We start from the raw sequence: 19,562 nt of genomic DNA, 5'->3' as shown, positions 1-19,562 counted from the left end.
ACTTTTACACACCTGTCACACCTGAGACAGGTAAAATCATTCTTTGGTTCACAAATAGCGCCATCTGCTGGACAAACAAGCAACGGTTGCTGTACTACAAACAACTGTTTAGGGAAGGAGGAGAAGGGCACACAGAGATGGTGAGGGCTGGGAGAAAACTGGAAGCGGTGGGGGAAAGAGAAGAGAAGGCGGCCTCGGAGGGGAAGAAGGGCCTTTCCCTTCACCTTGGAGACAGGCCACAATGGAAATCACCTCTCAGGCAAGGGCGGAGGTGGAAGAGGCCTGCAGGGAGGCCTGAGGCCTGAGGATGGCTAACTGACAGAGAAGGGAAGGGAGGCATTTAGGAAGAGTCTCCTTCTTCTTCAGGAGGGGGAGCATCACCTCCTTCTTATGCTTAATGAGGGGGGCAACTTTGGGGCCCCATTAACAAGTCAACAGTCCTGCTGGCACAAGGATTAACCCACTGCGCCACTGGTGCACCATATATAATGATATATTGCTTATTTCACATAGACTCGGGTTTTGTGTTATGTTCACACAATACACCGATACACTGCGGCCAACACACTAATGTGGCATGACACACAGTTTGGAAAGCTCTACTTTAAGGTTTTCAAGAGAGCTCAAATTAAATAAATGAAGTACATAATTATAGCACAAAACAAAATGATTAATAAAGAAATTAGATTAAACCATATTTAAAACATTTGAAAGCACAACGCTAAGAAAAGTACAGCTCCAGCTGATAACAAGCCCAGCAATTTGGAAAAGAGAAAAGAGCTAATTTTGCCCCACACTGATCCTTTCACATCAGTAGAAATGAATGTGTAACCACTTAAGAAAATGTTCTTTGCTGATTTGCTTCTATACTTTAGTTTGATTTTAAATGTACGTTTTTCAGATTATATACAGTAAAAGCTGCAATGAGAAGATGATGAAGGGAAAAAACATACCTCACAGCTATGCCATTGATTGGGGATGTTAGGTCTCAGTTTTTGTTCACAGACAACCTTTCTCATCTCTTCTATTGAAGGATCAGAAGGCACAACATCATAATAAGGTAACTGGTATTCTTCAACAATCCCTATGAGAAGGATACACAGTACAAGTATCATTTTATCAGGACCATTTTAAACCTCATGGGAAACAAGTTGGCAAAAACATACAGATGTAGCAAAGAACCCTGATCAATCATCAGCTTGCTGGAACATCACTCTAAAGGTCTTTTGTTAGTACTGTATGTTCATACTTTCAACACCCTGGCAGTGATCCTGCATTGCTATGACAATGGCTCTCCATTGTCATAGCTATTTCTGTTAAGGCCTCCTTTCTTTTCAGCCTAGCCAAAGAAACCCAAACCAAAGGGTTTCCAAAGCATTGCAGATGAAGGTGTTGAAAAATGGCATTTCTAGCATTCTTCGGTTCTGGGGCAAGGCCTGGGCTGTGGCGCAGGCTGGTGAGCAGCCAGCTGCAGCCAGCTGCAACAAATCACTCTGACCAAGAGGTCATGAGTTCGAGGCCAGCTCGGAGCCTGCGTTTGTCTCTGTCTTTGTTTTATGTTAAGGCATTGAATGTTTGCCTTATATGTGTAATGTGATCCGCCCTGAGTCGCCTTCAGGGTGAGAAGGGCGGAATATAAATACTGTAAATAAATAAATAAGTTGAGATGGGCAGCTGGAGAGACTCCTTGTGCTTCTCTTGCAACTACTAGTATCAATGCACCCTATGACTGGGAGAGCATGGCTGCAGTCATAAAAATTCCCAGAGTCCTGACTTGCAGTGTCTCGGAAACATTTCAGGTAAGGTTCTACCTAGCTTATGAGGTACATTTTGGGGGCCATGATTATAATGACCATAAGTATTTGTGACCATATCCGTGAATCCCAAAAGTTATGAGATCCTAAATCTAGTTCATGATCTCATAAAGATTCAACAGTGTGGCAAACATACGAGGGTTGAATGAAAAATAATGCCTCCACCTTTGTAACTCCTTAACAGATGGCAGTGCAGGTATGCAGCAGGTACTGGCTTGTTCAGTAGACTCTCCTCTACAGTTCCATTTGGCGGGAAGCCTTAGCATTGAACGGTTGTGTTGTTAAAGTGTGAAGTATGGAACCCTGCGCAGACGGTCGCAACGTGCAATCACTGAATTCTTGACAGCAGAAGGTGTCACCCCAAAGGAGATTCATCAGAGAATGCAAGCTGTTTATGGTGATTGTGTTGATATGAGTACTGTGTGTTGTTGGGAGAGTAAGTTTAAAGATGTTGAGGTGGGATCATCTGACTTGCATGACAAACAAAGAGTTGGACATCCTGTGATAGCAATCACCAAGTTTCACAAGCAAAAGGCTGACAGATTGATTCAGGATGATCATCGTATCACATAGAGAGAAATTTCAAGCATAATCGGCATTTCACAAGAACATGTGGTCACATTATTGTTTTGCTTGGTTATCGGAAGATCTGTGCAGGATGGGTACTGTGAGACGCTGGTTGCAGAAACAGAGTGTCGACGTCTTCCGTAACGGCTTCAGAAAACATGTTCATCGTTGGCAGAAATTTATCCAATTGTCTGGTGAATATGTGGAAAAGTGAATAGTGGTAGTTAAAGAGCACATTCTAAGGATTATTTCTGCATTTGATTTATTAAAATACTCCCATCCAAACCCAACAAAGGTGGAGGCATTATTTTTCATTCAACCTTTGTAGTTCTTAACTAAATGAATTCTACATCCAAAATTTGTGAAGCCTTAATGCTGTTAATAACAGAGGGAGATTATACCTCCAACTGAGCATCTTCGGGATATCTCCCAGTACACCAGCCCAAGAGAATAGATATCTGCCCGCTTGAAGGATTCAAAGATATTCATATTCATTGTGTCATCAAGTATTTCTGGTGCCATGTACCTTCCAAATACAGGAAAAGTGTAATTTAGAGATTTATCAGAGGAGCAATCACCACAAACAAAGATTAAAATGAAGGAATGATAATTTAAAAAGGACTATAACATAGTATATATTCACTTATATTGCTTTATGAACTTGAATTGTTTGAGAGAAAGGAGTTAAGTTCATTATTCAAATATCTTGCCAATAATGCTGGGCTTCACTTCTCTTCATATAATTAATGTGTACAGTTTCAACACACATAAGCCAAGGAGGAAAGGCTCAGGGGCTGGTCAGAAGAAACTACCCTTTAAGAAGAAGAGAAAGCTTGTTTCCACACTATATGTGCTCTCTAATTCACACTGTATAGTTGCCATAGTTTCATATTAGTCTAACTACAGTAGAGTCTTGTTTATCCAACATAAACGGGCCAGCAGAACGTTGGATAAGCGAAAATGTTAGATAAGAAGGGACTAAAGAAAAGCCTATTAAACGTCCAATTATGTTATGATTTTAAAAATTAAGCACCAAAACATCACGTTTTACAACAAGTCTGCCACTTGTTTGGGAGCGTGGCTGCACTTGTGTTGTTTTTGTGCATGATGGCGCATTGCTGCCTAGAGAAACAGCTGTGGATCTGGGTGGGAGGTAGATTGTGTTGGATAATACAGAATGTTGGATAATACAGAACATTGGATAAGCGAGACTCTACTGTACTATAGCTCCATCCTATGGAATACTGGGATCTGCAGTTTGCAGTTTTGCATGCTTTGATTATAGTGTATGTATTTGGGCACCACTTTCTAATTTAGTGGGGAAATGCAGGGTATAAAAATTAACAGTGATGATGAGGCTAAAATGAAGATGATGGGTGATCATACTCAAGACATCAGGGAGAAGAAATTCATGTCTAATGAAAGCCATGGCCCTGAAGCGGTAGTTTGTCTCAAATATCAGAACAAATATCACCTTCCCTTCAGAGACATTAAATGAAGGGGTGCTTGTGCATGAGCATAGAGGAACGAGTGAACTTCAGGTACACCTAAACATGATACTTTCATCATCTACTGACTATTTTAAGAGAAAAACAAAAGAAAGGCTAACATGAAACAGCAAACCACACACTTAGGACTTCATCACACAGGGGCTTTTTTTGCCCCTGACCATGTTGTGGCTCCTCTTCCGCCACAGCTCCAGATGTATCCCATCAGACAACACAGGCCATGGCCCTTCCCCATCAGTTGTCGTAGCAGCGAGAAGTGTTGCAAAGAGGCTTCCTCGCCACTACGGTAAGCCTGCCACTAGCTAGTACTCTGTTTTCTTTCACGGTTTTGATGTTTTCCTGTCTTATGGGTAAAGCACAAATGTGGCAAGTGTCTTGCCACAATTCTGCCATGTGATGGGAGAAGGAGGGACGGTCTGTGAGTCTCCACAAGGCTCCACACATGCCTTCTGTTTTGCAGGTTATTGCAGGCAAAACGGAACAAAAGAGAGGGGCTCAGTCTGAAGAATTCCTTAATTTGATACTGAGGCACTCCAACATACTACATAGCAATACATTTTGAGTAATACAAAAGAAACTTCCAAAACATCTGGATTGTCATATATTTCCAGTTCAAAGACACAGACATATTTGTGTGGAATATCAGGAGTCAAAGGTGTAATGAAGTATGAATTTTTGGTTCGCAGATGTTATGTTTAATTGTGTGTTTGTGTTTTAAAGGGGTAAGTATTACAGTTATTGCATCTCAGCACTCGGAGGCTGGTTGCCATGGAGAAGTAGGCGGAGCCAACTGCCGTTTTGTTGAAAAAGTGCAGAGTTTAAAAAGGGGATTCAGTCTGTGCTCTGATGAGGCACAGGGAAGATTGATCCTAGGTTGAGGGGATCAAGGAGACTCAATTGTTCATTTTTGAGTCGGTTTAAAATAAGTTTGGTGACTTATTTAATGTAGTCTGTGTCCTGGTAAGGAACAGAGAATCTGTGATCCTATATCACAGGGTGACTGCGGTTTAGCAGAGGAAGAAGTTCTAACTACTTTAAGTAAAAGAAGTGACACTTTAGGGAGCTTGATTCACCTCATTCTAGTATTGTAACTGTTAATAAAAGTGCCTCTAAGTGAGAAACAACATTGTAACCACTAAGCTCTGTGCCTGAATAAACTTGTTATTGTTCCTCTAACATCTAAGCCTCTCGCATATATTATAAACCAAGTTGTGTTACCATCTAAAGTGAATAAGAAGAAGAAAGAAAAAAAATTAAAAGTTCTCCTCTCTGAGTCTTTGGTGGTTGCATCTTCGCAAAAGGAAACTTGTGGTGCCTTTGGGACAAACTCAGAGAAAATGTTGGTAGTATAAGCTTTTGTAGATATAAGTTTGCTTCAACAGATGGATGGAGTGAAGTTAAGATGACAAGTTCTGTTTTTATGATGGTTACTGGGGGACAAAAGCAGAAAGAAAGATGTTGCCTAAAGACCAAATAAGTAGATAACTATATGAATGGTAGAGGGATTTATTGGAATGTAGTTGATGCTGAATGGGAAAACCAAAAGGAGATGTGATACACAAGTCAAGAGAGCCTTTATGAGTGTTTGTTTTTTCTGCCTATGAAGGGGCTCAGATTTTTCCACACAATGAAGGCACTAAGCCAAGTCAGAGTAAAGGGAATGGGACTAGGGACCTCATCACATTGAGGTCCTGAAGTCAGGGAACAGCTGGGACATTTGTTGAGCAGCAAGGCAAATCCAGTGGGCAGTGTAGGAACCTGTCACTGAGCATCGCCTGCATCGCCCCCTTCCCCATCCCATGTGGGGAAGTGTCACCATCTAGCTTCCCCTGAACTCTCCTATTTCCCTTATGTTCTCAGGGCTCCATCATAGGATGCTTTCAACATGGAGCCAGCCAACTTTTTCACCTGTCATAAGGGCCATGAACTCTGGTTGGTGAGTGGGGGTTTACTGAATACAGCCTGAGATTTCAGATCAACCCTGTTAAGCACACCATTTTGAAACGGGAAATATTGTTCTGCAACCAGTGATAAATAGATTGCCTTACCTCTTGGTTCCCACTCTAGGATTCTGAGGTATGTCGATTGTGTTTAATGCAGAGTCATGTTTCACAGCCAGACCCAGGTCAGCAATGGCACAGGTTTCATTCCTTTTGACTAAAATGTTTTTAGATTTCAAATCTCTATGTGAAATAGCTGGTTTGCCTGCAAAGCATAAAATGTATTAAGATTAAAATACATTCTACTGGCAGAAGTTGACCACAGAGTAGTACTAAATGACTTAAGATTACCCAAGATATCATATTCATCAAATCTATGAACAATCAAATTCACAAAAGTTAAACTCACTAACGTAGAGGGCTGGTTGTGTTCATAAGAGTGAGGGAGATAGGAGAGAAACAGAAAGACAACACCAGAAATGTCAGAAATACCTTTTCACTGCACTTCTTCGGCTATATTGGTTTAGCATATTACTTCCCCTCAATTAAATTATCCAGTTCAATCTTTACAATTTTATAAACACCCCTCCTTTAAGTGTATGCCACATATTTACATATAAAATGCAAATAAATATATATTACACATTTATTGAACAACCTTCCCATGGTGCAGCAAATTAGTATAAGGATGTAGCTGTTTGGTGTATTTTTTCATGAAATTAAGACCAAAGTGCACAGGACTTTAAAAATGTCTCTCATTAGTTTTTTAAAACATTGTTTTAAATATTCTAAGAGAATAAAGTACTATCCCTCATGCTGATAGAATAAGGTACTGTGAAGTTGTGAACAGAATATAAAACTTTAGATTCCCAAATTTCAAATCTCATTCAGCAGTGATACTCATTTACAGTATTAACATATGAATATTTTTATTAATAAGTAATTCCTTTTGAATATAATGGGAACACAAAGGAATTTACTGCACAATAAAAGTGAGCACTTGCTGGGGTGAGAAGGTTCTTATATACTTGGGTATAAGCTGAGTTTTTCAGCCTTTTTAGGGCTAAAAAAGCCCACCTAGAATTATACTCGAGTGAGGGTTCTGGCCGGCTTATATTAAACCCTTTTTAAGGTTTCTCTCCCATGATCTTAAAGCACTTTAACTTCCACCATGTTTACAAGTCTTACTTAGTGCACTTTTGCCCAGTCCATTTTTATGACTCTATTGCTGTATTTTAACCTGTGTTTTATTAATGGTTGTCATTTTATTTATGTCTTTTTAAATTTTTATTTGCGTTGTTGTTCGGTTCCTGGTGTTATTGTACTTTTGTTCTGCATTTGTAAGCCGCCCCAAGTCCCCACAGGGAGATGGAGGCGGGGTACAAGAATAAAATTATTATTATTATTATTATTATTATTATTATTATTATTATTATTATACTTGAATATATAGGTAATCAGAGTTGGACAGTCTTATCTTACTAAAGCCTTATTATTATCTTAAATTAAAATTTTATGTAAATATTCAAAAACATTTAACCAACTGATGCCTCAATTAATGTAACTTTATTGGTATGTTTTTATTTTTGAAACTTACCAGTACCTGCTGCATTTCCCACCCTCATCATATACGCGAGGCAATAAGTTTTCCCAGGTTTTGTGGTAAAATTAGATGTCTCGGCTTATATTTGGGTCGGCTTATACTTGAGTATATATGATATTTTAAAATCCCACTTAAAACATCCCAATTTTCTTGTTTTTCCCCAGGCATTTTTAAGTCCCAGCTTCACTTAAGATGTTAATTAAATTAACTGAATATTGTGCAAACTTTACAAGCTAAATCCATCCAAGTCACTCTCTGCTCCCATCTGCAGTGAATTTATTGTGGCCACATCTGTATGAAAGAACCTCTCTACCTTGTGTGCCGACAATCTCCATGTGAAGATGTGCCAGACCACTTGCTATGGAGAAGGTCAGTTTAATCATCCCATCCACCGTGACAGTATTGCTGTTTAAGTAATCAAACAAAGAGCCTTGTTCATAGTATTCAGATACAAGCCACAACTGAGTCCAAGTACCATTATCTGCAGAAAGAGACATATTGATATTTAAAACCAGGCAGAGGCAGAGCAGCACAGCAAGGCACAACAATTTGATCAATACAACATTCACTAGATTTGCAAAAAAACTATGTATTGCTCAAAGGAGTGTTATCTGGTAATACAGCATTTTTAAATGGAAGCATCAATTATATCAGAATGAAATTTTACATACCAAATCTGACTTACTGAATTGTTTGGAAAATCAATACATTAAAGCAAAGCTATTGAAACAATATCACGAAATGTTAGTGTGTTGGCTGAAGTGTGTAGGCGTGTTGCATAAAGGTAACAAGATGCGACAAACATTTTAGAAATACACTAGAGTCTCACTTATCCAACACTCGCTTATCCAAGGTTCTGGATTATCCAATGCATTTTTGTAGTCAATATTTTCAATATATCGTGATATTTTGGTGCTAAATTCGTAAGTACAGTAATTACAACATAACATTACTGCGTATTGAACTACTTTTCTGTCAAATTTGTTGTATAAAGTGATGTTTTGGTGCTTAATTTGTAAAATCATAACCTAATTTGATGTTTAATAGGCTTTTCCTTAATCCCTCCTTATTATCCAAGATATTCGCTTATCTAAGGTTCTGCCGGCCTGTTTATCTTGGATAAGTGAGACTCTACTGTATGTTAAAGGTAAAGGTTTCCCCTGACGTTAAGTCCAGTCATGTCTGACTCTGGGGGTTGGTGCTCATCTCCATTTCTAAGCCGAAGACACCTCCAAGATCATGTGGCCAGCATGACTGCGTGGAGCGCCGTTACCTTCCCGCTGGAGCGGTACCTATTGATCTACTCACATTGGCATGTTTTTGAACTGCTAGGTTGGCAGGGGCTGGAGCTAACAGCGGCCGCTCACACTGCTCCCGGGGTTTGAACCTGAGACCTTTCGGTCTCCAGCTCAATGCTTTAACGCACTTCGCCACCGGGGCTCCACCTACTGTATGTTATTTTCTTACAAATCATATTTTTAAAAATATAAACAGAAGGTTTTGTGAAATATGTTGTGTCCCCATGCATTTCGTTATTACAAATTATGTATGTGTCTGCATCTCTTATAAGAGTTTGGTTTCATCTAGTTTGCTAGAAAAATTCAATTACTGTGTTGCGAAATTGTGCATGTCTAAAAAGCATGTCACCAACATGAAATGTTTGGAAAGTTCTGCATTAAAGAATGAGAAATCCTAATTCAGATTTGATTGGCCTACCTTTCTATTTGATTAGGCCTTCAACAGGACTTGATCTCATGCCCAAGTAATCCCCATACCATTTACAGTTAGACACAGACACTCAAAGAGTTACATGTCCCAAAAACACAAAGGACCAGGGTGGTGGATATTTAAGATGCAATCTTTCTGGTAGCAAAACCTAGTTTTGTGGAATCCCCAAAGAAAAGCTAAAAGGAGGAATTGTTTGCTTCCTTAATTTGTTTGAAATGGGCAATGCTGTTCTACTGTACTTTAAACCTTTCATCATTCTTCAACTGTAATGCTGCTCTCAGTCATCAGTATATTATGATTACAGTTGTTCCTGACACCATTATCTTTAAGTGAAATGTTGAATCAGTGGTTCTCAACCTTCCTAATGCCGTGACACCTTAATACAGTTCCTCATGTTGTGGTGACCCCCAACCATACAATTATTTTTGCTGCTACTTCATAACTGTAATTTTGATACTGTTACGAATCGTAATGTAAATATCTGATATGCAGGATGTATTTTCATTCACTGGACCAAACTTGGCACAAATACCCGATACACCCACATTTGAATATTGGGAGGGTTGGGTGAGATTGATTTTGTTATTTGGGAGTTGTAGTTGCTGGGATAGTTCACCTACAATCAAAGAGGTGTTGGAGGAAGATTCTGAGAGTGACTTGGACCGCAAGAAGATCCAACAAGTCCATACTCCGAAAAATAATGCCTGTCTGCTCACTGAAGGGAAGGATATTAGAGGCAAAGATGAAGTACTTTGGCCACATCATGAGAAGACAGGAAAGCTTGGAGAAGATAATGATGCTGGGGAAAATGGAAAGAAAAAGAAAGAAGGTCCGACCAAGGGCAAGATGGATGGATGATATCCTTGAAATGACTGTTTTCACCTTGAAGGAGATGGGGATGGAGACGGCTGATAGGGAGCTCTGGCATGGGCTGGTCCATGAGAACACGAAGAGTCAGAAGCGACTGAACAAATAAGCAACAACAAGCAATCAAAAAGCACTTAGAACCCAGCCCACAATGGATTTGCACCAAACTTGGCACACTACCTACATGGCCAGCATTGAATACTGGAGGGCTTGGGGAGCTGTTTTTGAATTCTGAGAGTTGTAGTTCACCAACACTCTGTACCAAACTGGTGATGGAACTAGTAAACTTGCCACATATACCCACACATACCCAACATGTCAAACTTTGAATACTGGTGGGATTTTGAGGGGACTGACCTCAGAGGTTAAGTGTTATAGTTCACTCGTATCGACAGAGCAATGTGCACCCAATTGATGGATCTGGACCAAACTTGGCACAAATACCCAATATGACCAACTTTGAATACTGGTGGGGTTTGGGGGAGAGTGGACTGACCCAGCATGATGGTAATTGTAGTTCTCCCTGCATCCAGAGAACCCTGGACAGGTGGAGAAATTTTCAGACTTCTATGCTAAAGGGGTTCCTAAGGTAAAGGTAAAGGTTTCCCCTGACGTTAAGTCCAGTCATGTCTGACTCTGGGGGTTGGTGCTCATCTCTATTTCTAAGCCGAAGAGCCAGCGTTGACCGTAGACACCTCCAAGGTCATGTGGCCGGCATGACTGCATGGAGCGCCGTTACCTTCCCGCCAGAGCGGTACCTATTGATCTACTCACATTTGCATGTTTTCGAACTGCTAGGTTGGCAGAAGCTGGAGCTAACAGCGGCCGCTCCCGGGGTTTGAACCTGGGACCTTTCGGTCTCCAGCTCAGTGCTTTAACACACGTCACCACTGGGGCTCCTTAAAGGGGTTCCTAAGACCATCATATATGTGTGTTTTCTGGTGGTCTTTGGTGACCCCTCTGATACCCCCTTGTGACCCCTTCAGGGGTCCCGGCCCCCAGGTTGAGGAACACTATGTTGAATGTTTTACTGTGTATTTCACAGGGCACGTAGACAGAAAATGCAATGAATTAATGAAATACAGTATCAAAATCAGTGATAAAACCATTACCATAGGGAGTAGGGCTTCGCATGAGAAATAATATTTAAAAAGTCTTATCAAAGGATGTCCCCAAAGCCCAAATACACAGAGTAGACATTGCCCAGCTCCTAGAGAATAATGAGCAAAGCAACAAATAGGAATTTCCTTGATTGTGAATTCGATCATCAGGGCATAACCAGAGAATAGGTTTTCTCTCTGGTGACCATCCAATGTCCGTTTGGGAAGGGAAAACCATGAGGGGTCTCAAATGGTAACCATGACCATCAACCACGTTCATATGAGAATACCATAAGACCCCCATATTCATGAAAGGTACATTCCATCCTAGGCCATGGCTATCTGAAACTGGATATAACCAAACACCATTAAGCTACTGACCTCGAGTCCCAGCATACCAAAGAGTTATCTTGAAGAGGTATTCTGTCTAGAAATATGCTAGACCCTCCAACACAGCTCTATGGTGATTTCCAGGGGAAGCCAAGCAAATTTATAAAGAGACCATTTTCCCCTGGAAGCCACAGATATGGGTCCCACAGTTATGGGGTTTTACTGTACTGACAATACCAGGTAGAGCACAAGACAATGTTGCCATCTCAGACAAAGGACAAGATTTTTGACAGCATTAAACATCTAGATTACAATACAGTTTGTGTTGCTGCATTTTATAAACCTGACCTTGTTTTCTACAAATAAAGTTGTAACTTGAGAGAAACACCTGTATAATTTTTGCCTCTATATATATTGCACTATGCTCAGACTCATTGTTCTGATATGCTGTTCTATCCTGTTTTATGGTTTTATTGTTTACATTGTTTATATTGTTTTTAATGTATGACTGTTTATTACATGTGACATTGGGCTTGTTCCCCATGTGAGCCGCCCCGAGTCTCCCTGGGGGAGATGGGAGCAGGATATAAAAATAAAGTATTATTATTATTATTATTAGTATTATTATTATTATATTTTATTATGACACAGCAAACAAGATAGATATGCTGGATTCCGTATCACAAAATCACAAGTCGAACACTTCCCAAGTGTCTAGGACTGTGTGATGTATTTTCGGATGACGCGTGCAGATCCCAGTAGGGTGGCCTTTTGCAGTTGGCAGATCGTGATTTTGTCAATGTCTATTATTCCAAATGCTGGCTGAGATCTTTATTATATTTTATTATGACACAGCAAACCAGATAGATATGCTGGATTTCATATCACAAAATCACAAGTCGAACACTTCCCAAGTGTCTAGGACTGTGTGATGTATTTTGGGATGATGCGCGCAGATCCCAGTAGGGTGGCCTTTTGCAGTTGGCAGATCGTAATTTTGTCAATGTCTATTGTTTCCAAATGCCGGCTGAGATCTTTTGGCACGGCACCCAGTGTGCCGATCACCACCGGGACCACCTGCACTGGTTTCTGCCAGAGTCTTTGAAGTTCAATCTTGAGGTCCTGAGTTTTTCCTGTTGTTTTTCGTCAATGCGACTGTCACCTGGGATGGCAACATCAATGATCCAAACCTTTTTCTTTTCCACAACTGTGATGTCTGGTGTGTTGTGTTCCAGAACTTTGTCAGTCTCGATTCGAAAGTCCCACAGTATCTTTGCATGTTCATTTTCCAATACTTTTGCAGGTTTGTGATCCCACCAGTTCTTTGCTGCTGGGAGGTGGTACTTGAGGCATAAGTTCCAATGAATCATTTGGGCCACGTAGTTGTGCCTCTGTTTGTAGTCTGTCTGTGCAATTTTCTTACAGCAGCTGAGGAGATGATCAATGGTTTCGTCGGTTTCCTTGCACAGTCTGCATTTTGGGTCATCAGCTGATTTTTCGATCTCGGCCTTAATTGCATTTATTCTGATGGCTTGCTCCTGGGCTGCAAGGATCAGGCCTTCTGTCTCCTTCTTCAGGGTCCCATTCGTGAGCCAGAGCCAGGTCTTCTCCTTATCAGCTTTTCCTTCAATTTTGTCAAGGAATTTTCCATGCAATGTTTTGTTGTGCCAGCTGTCAGCTCTAGTTTGTAGTGCGATTTTCTTGTACAGGTTTTTTGTCTGCTGTTCTTTGAGGAGTTTCTGATTTTTTACTTCAATCAGAGCAGGTTCTTCACTTTGCTTTACATATTCTGCCAGGGCATGTTCTTCTTCTTTGACTGCTTGTTTTACTTGTAAGAGTCCTCTGACCCCTGATCTTCTAGGCAGATATAGCCAGTCAACATCACTGCGAGGGTGCAGTGAATGATGAATGGTCACGAGTTTTCTTGTTTTTCTGTCCAAATTGTCCAATTCCATCTGTGTCCAGTTTATGATGCCAGCAGTATATCTTATGACAGGTATGGCCCAGGTGTTTATGGCTTTGATGGTGTTGCCTCCATTGAGTTTGCTTTTGAGAATTTTTCTGACCCTTTGTGTGTATTCTTTACTGACCACAGTCTTCACATGTTCATGCTTGATGTTGTCCAGCTGTAATATGCCCAGATATTTATAGGCCTCTGGCTGGTGACACTTTATTGTTTGGCCATTAGGCATATTTATGCCCTCACTTTCAATGATTTTTCCCTTCTTCAATGCCACTGTCGAACATTTGTCCAAGCCAAACTCCATGCCGGCTGAGATCTTTTATTATTATTATTATTATTATTATTATTATTATTATTATTATTATTATTATTATTATTATGGCACCCTTTCTCCATTCCCTGTGAGGGACAACTACCATATGATAGTGGAATGATGTTTTGCATACTTGAAGGAACAGAAGAGTTTAAGTGGACATTATTAAGTGACTAACACAGCTCCATCCCCAGACAGAGAAGAATGACCGGGGAGCTCAGGAGAAGCAGGCCAGAGGTTATCCTTTAGACAGCTGCCTGATTCTGTGTAATGTTAGGGTCAACTATGAGGAGTTTGCTGAAGTACCACGGAATGCAACTTATCTTTCTTCACTAACTCCAGATATCCATAAATCAGGCTTTCCTAATCTGTTGTACAAGTAGAATTACGCATCTCAATCTTTTTCCATAAATCCTTCTCTCCCATGAGCGCCCAAGAAAAAAAAAATCCACCACGCAAATCCAGCACCGGACAAACATTGTGAAACTGTTTGGAAGTACTCTACCCTTGTTATCAGCAGCAATAAACCCCAAGATATTCTCGTGCCTCAGCATGATTGTCTGATAGATTTCTGCTTCACGAAACCAAGACCTCTCATCTCTTGAGGAGAAGATCTTCACAGCTACATCTTCACCACACCATTTTCCACGCCAGACTTCACCAAATCGACCTTTTCCTACTAATTCCTGGAGAACAATAGTCCTGGCAATTGTTCTTTGCACAAGCAGAGGTAAACCTGTCGACAGAAATACAGAAAGGAAGAAACCATGAAAATGAACAAAATCTGGCTACCAGTATTAAAAAACTCTAAAATCAAAACAATAGATGGGAACCAACACTCTGAGGGCAGAGGACAGATAATGACTGAACAAAGGATGCCCCCAGGCAAGAGACAAAATCTTTCCAATGCTAATTAGGGTGATTAATTGAAGCATTAATGCTGGCTTCCCAGTGACAAAGGACTCTATGCAGATATATATTCTTTCCTTTCCTTACTTAGTTTATCCATACCTCACAAACTCTGAGGATGCCTGCCATAGATGTGGGCGAAACGTCAGGAGAGAATACTTCTGGAACATGGCCACACAGCCCGAAAGACATACAACAACCCTGTGATCCCGGCCATGAAAGCCTTCGACAACACAGAAATACAAATGTTTGTATAATATAGTCTTCACTATTTAAAATTTCATTAAAACCTACGAAATATCAGTGTCTCACAATATTTCCAGTACAGAAGCTACCTCTGATCTATAAAATTCATAATGTGTTAAAATTAGTAGGACAATCCTCATTGCATAAAGCAGATTCCTCTTCAGTTGTATGCCTTCTATTGACATGGAGGTCTTCTGAGGCTTGCAGAAATATAACAGGGACATTGTGGGCCTGATGGGGTAAAAATTATTCCCACAAGCACCCTAATGAGAACTGAGGGCCCTTCCACATAGCCATATAACCCAGAATATCAAGGCAGAAAATCCCACAAAATCTGCTTTGAACTGGGTTATCTGAGTCCACATTGCCATATATCCCAGTTCAAAGCAGAAAATGTGGGATTTTATTCAACTGTGTGGAAGGGGCCTTAGAATAACAGCCTTATTCCCAGTTGTGGGAATTAAAAATATCTAATTTCATTAAGTGGGCTGACAAGGTTTAGGGTTGTCTGTCATTCAAATGCATCATTTTAAAAGACATCTATATATATAAAAGGGAAATGAAATTTTGGCCTAGGACAAAACAACAAAACTACACATCCCAGAAACACTAAACTTGGCAGCACAACCCGTCATCCATGCCTCTACGTTCATACAACAAAAAGAAAAGAAAAATAAAGTCCTAATTAGAGGGAGAGGGATAATTGTTTTTATCCAATTGCTGCCAGTTAGAAGGCTAAGCTCCACCCACTTGGTCTGCTGTCAGTTAGAAGGCTAACCTCCACCCACTTGGTCTCCTAGCAACCCACTCAGCCCAGGGCCACTTCAATCCGGCCTCTTCCACACTGCCTATAAAATACAGATTATCTGATTTCAACTAGATTATATGGCAGTGTAGACTCAAGATCAGCACCAACCCCCAGAGACAGACACCACTGGACTTAATGTCAGGGGAAAACCTTTACCCTTTACCTTAACTACCACCAAATTCCTCAATACTTTATTTCCCATACCACCATACTTCGCCACAGCAACGCGTGGCCAGGCACAGCTAGTGTTTATAGATTTTCTGTATGTACTGATACATTCATTCAATGTATATTATGAACGTTAATGGTGGAAAATACCCACCCATCTTAATCACATATTATGGGATCACATCTCATATCAACAGCAAATTTTATCTGACTCTCCAGAGATTGATAGAGAATGTTTGTTGTGGTCATTTCAATCTTCGATTATTTAAAATGTGGGACTGATAAAATTATAGCATCCAGAATGAGGGCTGTAGTTGTGAAGGCTCGCAAATAAATGGTGGGGGTCTTTTTTCCTGCTTTGGGGAGGGTTTTTTTTTGGGGGGGGGTTGTGGCCATGTTCCAGAAGTATTCTCTCCTGACGTTTCACCCACATCTATGGCAGGCATCCTCAGAGGTTGTGAGGTATGGATAAACTAAGTAAGGAAAGGAAAGGAAAGAATGAATAAATATATATATATATATATATATATATATATATATATATATATATTTTTTTCTTTCTTTCCAAATCCCTATTGGTGCCTGATAAAGGCAGTGGCTATGGAAAGTGTTGAAGGTGCTAATCAAGATTAACAAATAGTGCCATTAAAATTAATTCTATTTTAAGAAAGACAATTGACCAATTGGTCCTCTGGGAGGCCAGAACTTTAAGATATATTCAGCCTAGAAGAAATGAAATGTCAAGTCCTGTCCTCAAGACACATAAGGCATGGCGTGAAGCAAGAACATTAATCTCAATCTACACTTATTTCAAAACCATTTTCAAATTTCTGGCTCAAGAAACACCCATGAACTGTCAGCATGACCCTGATCTTTGAAACAAACATCTGTATTTCACAAATATACATAAAACAGTCTAGAAATCCTGCAAAGACTTCAGTTGCTATAGTTGAATAATCATGGGCCTCTTCCATATTTGGCTTAGAGCCAGATATCACTGGAAAGACAATACTTTTTCCTGGTAAATGTGATGTCAATGGAGATATACACAGACTATGTTAAAGGCAGATATTTGTAACTAAGGGCATTTGGGATGTTTTTGTCCTGACTAATAATTTTTCTCCCCCAAATTACAGTGGTTCTAAGAAGTCGATATTATTTGTTTGCCTTTAAGTCATTTTTCTTGTTACTTATTTAAGAGGCAAGGAATACATATGTACAGAGAGCCCTTGATATCCACTGGGGTTGAGTTCCAAGACTTCTCATGGATACCAAAATCTGTAGATGTTCAAGTCCTATCATATACAGTAGAGTCTCACTTATCCAACATTCTGGATTATCCAACGCATTTTTGTAGTCAATGTTTTCAATACATCATGATATTTTGGTGCTAAATTCGTAAATACAGTAATTACTACATAGCATTACTGCGTATTGAACTACTTTTTCTGTCAAATTTGTTATATAACATGATGTTCTAGTGCTTAATTTGTAAAACCATAACCTAATTTGATGTGTAATAGCCTTTCCTTAACCCCTCCTTATTATCCAACATATTCGCTTATCCAACATTCTGCCGGCCTGTTTGTGTTGGATAAGTGAGACTCTACTGTACAATGGTGCCGTAAACTGCATCCCTTATATAAAATAGCAAAATCAAGGTTTGTTTTAAGATTATTTGGATGCAGAATCCATAGATATGGGAGAGAGGGGGTTGTATTTATATACATTTCAAGAACAGGATGTGCCTCAGAGAAGAAACAAGAGATGTACAATACTACACAACTGTTCTGGATAATATACCATATTGAATCTTCATGACAAATTAGAAGTCTATTTGGTATGGCACTATAAATCCAAACAACTGTACAATATACACTGATGTGTCTATTATACCATTAATAGATGAGATTCTACCTATAATCCTTATAGCCTGGCAGGGCTATAACCAAAAAAATGGGGGGGGGGGGATTTGAAACTTTTTTTTAGTGAATCATGAAGAATAGTTCCATAATGCAAAATAATTTAGAAATCAGGCTACATCGATAAACTTCAGTGGACACTCAAGACTGATACACTTCAGCGGACACTCATGGGGATTTGGATAATCAGTTAAATTTCATGAATAAATCAGGATTTTAAAAAAAAACAACCTGAAATATTTCGGGGGGGGGGGGTTGAACCCCTCAACCGCCCGCCTGCCCCCCGCTAAAGCCCTGACAGGTATTGTACTGGAGGTAGGATTTAAAAACAAGGTACAGTAGTGTCTCACTTATCCAACACTCGCTTATCCAACATTCTGGATTATCCAACGCACTTTTGCAGGCAATGTTTTCAATACATCATGATATTTTGGTGCTAAATACATAAATACAGTAATTACTACATAGCATTACTGCGTATTGAACTACTTTTTTCTGTCAAATTTGTTGTATAACATGATGTTTTGATGCTTAATTTGTAAAATCATAACCTAATTTGATGTTTAATAGGTTTTCCCTCAGTCCCTCCTTATTATCCAACATATTCGCTTATCCAACGTTCTGCCGGCCCGTTTATGTTGGATAAGTGAGACTCTACTGTAATAGAAAGCCAGTGTGCCATAGAGGCTTGAATGTTGGACTGCAATTAAAGATCAGAGTTTGATTCCATTTTCAGGTATTAAACTCACTGGTGACTTTGAACAAGTCACACACTTTCAGGTCCCCCCAAAAAATCCATGAGAGGTTTGTCCTATAAGTCAAAAGTAACTCGAAAACACACAATAACAAACAGAATTTTTCACATGACACCAGTGTGTTCTGAACTGTGGCCAACCTTTGCAACATCTCATGAACTGGAGCACAAGTGAAGAGTCTATTTTTAGATCATCAGAAGAACTTACGCAGCTGCACTTTTTCTTACCCAACTCAGGCAACACGGGTAAGAAAGGAGCTGGCAGTGTGTCTATTAGAATCATAGAATCATAGAATAGTAGAGTTGGAAGAGACCTCATGGGCCATCCAGTCCAACCCCCTGCCAAGAAGCAGGAAATCGCATTCAAAGCACCCCTGACAGATGGCCATCCACCCTCTGCTTAAAAGCCTCCAAAGAAGGCGCCTCCACCACAGTCCGGGGGAGAGAGTTCCACTGCCGAACAGCCCTCACTGTGAGGAAGTTCTTCCTGATGTTCAGGTGGAATCTCCTTTCCTGTAGTTTGAAGCCATTGTTCCGTGTCCTAGTCTGCAGGGCAGCAGAAAACAAGCTTGCTCCCTCCTCCCTATGACTTCCCTTCACGTATTTGTACATGGCTATCATGTCTCCTCTTAGCCATCTCTTCTGCAGGCTAAACATCCCCAGTTCTTTAAGCCTCTCCTCATAGGGCTTGTTCTCCAGACCTTTGATCATTTTAGTTGCCCTCCTCTGGACGCTTTCCAGCTTGTCAACATCTCCCTTCAACTGTGGTGCCCAAAATTGGACACAGTATTCCAGGTGTGGTCTGACCAAGGCAGAATAGAGGGGGAGCATGACTTCTCTGGATCTAGATGCTATTCCCCTATTGATGCAGGCCAAAATCCCATTGGCTTTCTTAGCAGCCGCATCACATTGCTGGCTCATGTTTAACTTGTTGTCCACAAGGACTCCAAGATCTTTTTCACATGCACTGCTGTCTAACCAGGCGACCCCCATTCTGTATCTTTGCATTCCATTTTTTCTGC

The 19,562-nt window shown here is 40.2% G+C and overlaps 1 protein-coding gene across 2 annotated transcripts in view; it reads right to left on the bottom strand.

Moving 5' to 3' along the window:
- Positions 1-19,562, bottom strand: part of acvr1c (activin A receptor type 1C) — an 80,993-nt gene that overhangs the window by 9,435 nt on the left and 51,996 nt on the right. The window contains exons 4-8 of one of the 2 annotated variants that reach the window (XM_062965476.1): positions 14,239-14,469; positions 7,746-7,913; positions 5,938-6,094; positions 2,783-2,907; positions 954-1,084 (exon numbers count right to left, since the gene is read on the bottom strand). In XM_062965476.1, the coding sequence (XP_062821546.1) occupies positions 954-1,084; positions 2,783-2,907; positions 5,938-6,094; positions 7,746-7,913; positions 14,239-14,469 (812 nt within the window). The remainder of the gene's footprint in view (positions 1-953; positions 1,085-2,782; positions 2,908-5,937; positions 6,095-7,745; positions 7,914-14,238; positions 14,470-19,562) is intronic. The other variant, XM_062965485.1, reaches the window with a different exon arrangement.

This window comes from Anolis carolinensis, chromosome 1, assembly GCF_035594765.1.
Source record: "Anolis carolinensis isolate JA03-04 chromosome 1, rAnoCar3.1.pri, whole genome shotgun sequence".
NCBI classification, from domain to species: domain Eukaryota; kingdom Metazoa; phylum Chordata; class Lepidosauria; order Squamata; family Dactyloidae; genus Anolis; species Anolis carolinensis.
Note: the sequence above shows the minus strand (reverse complement) of the source record. Positions and strands in the feature narration are given on the sequence as shown.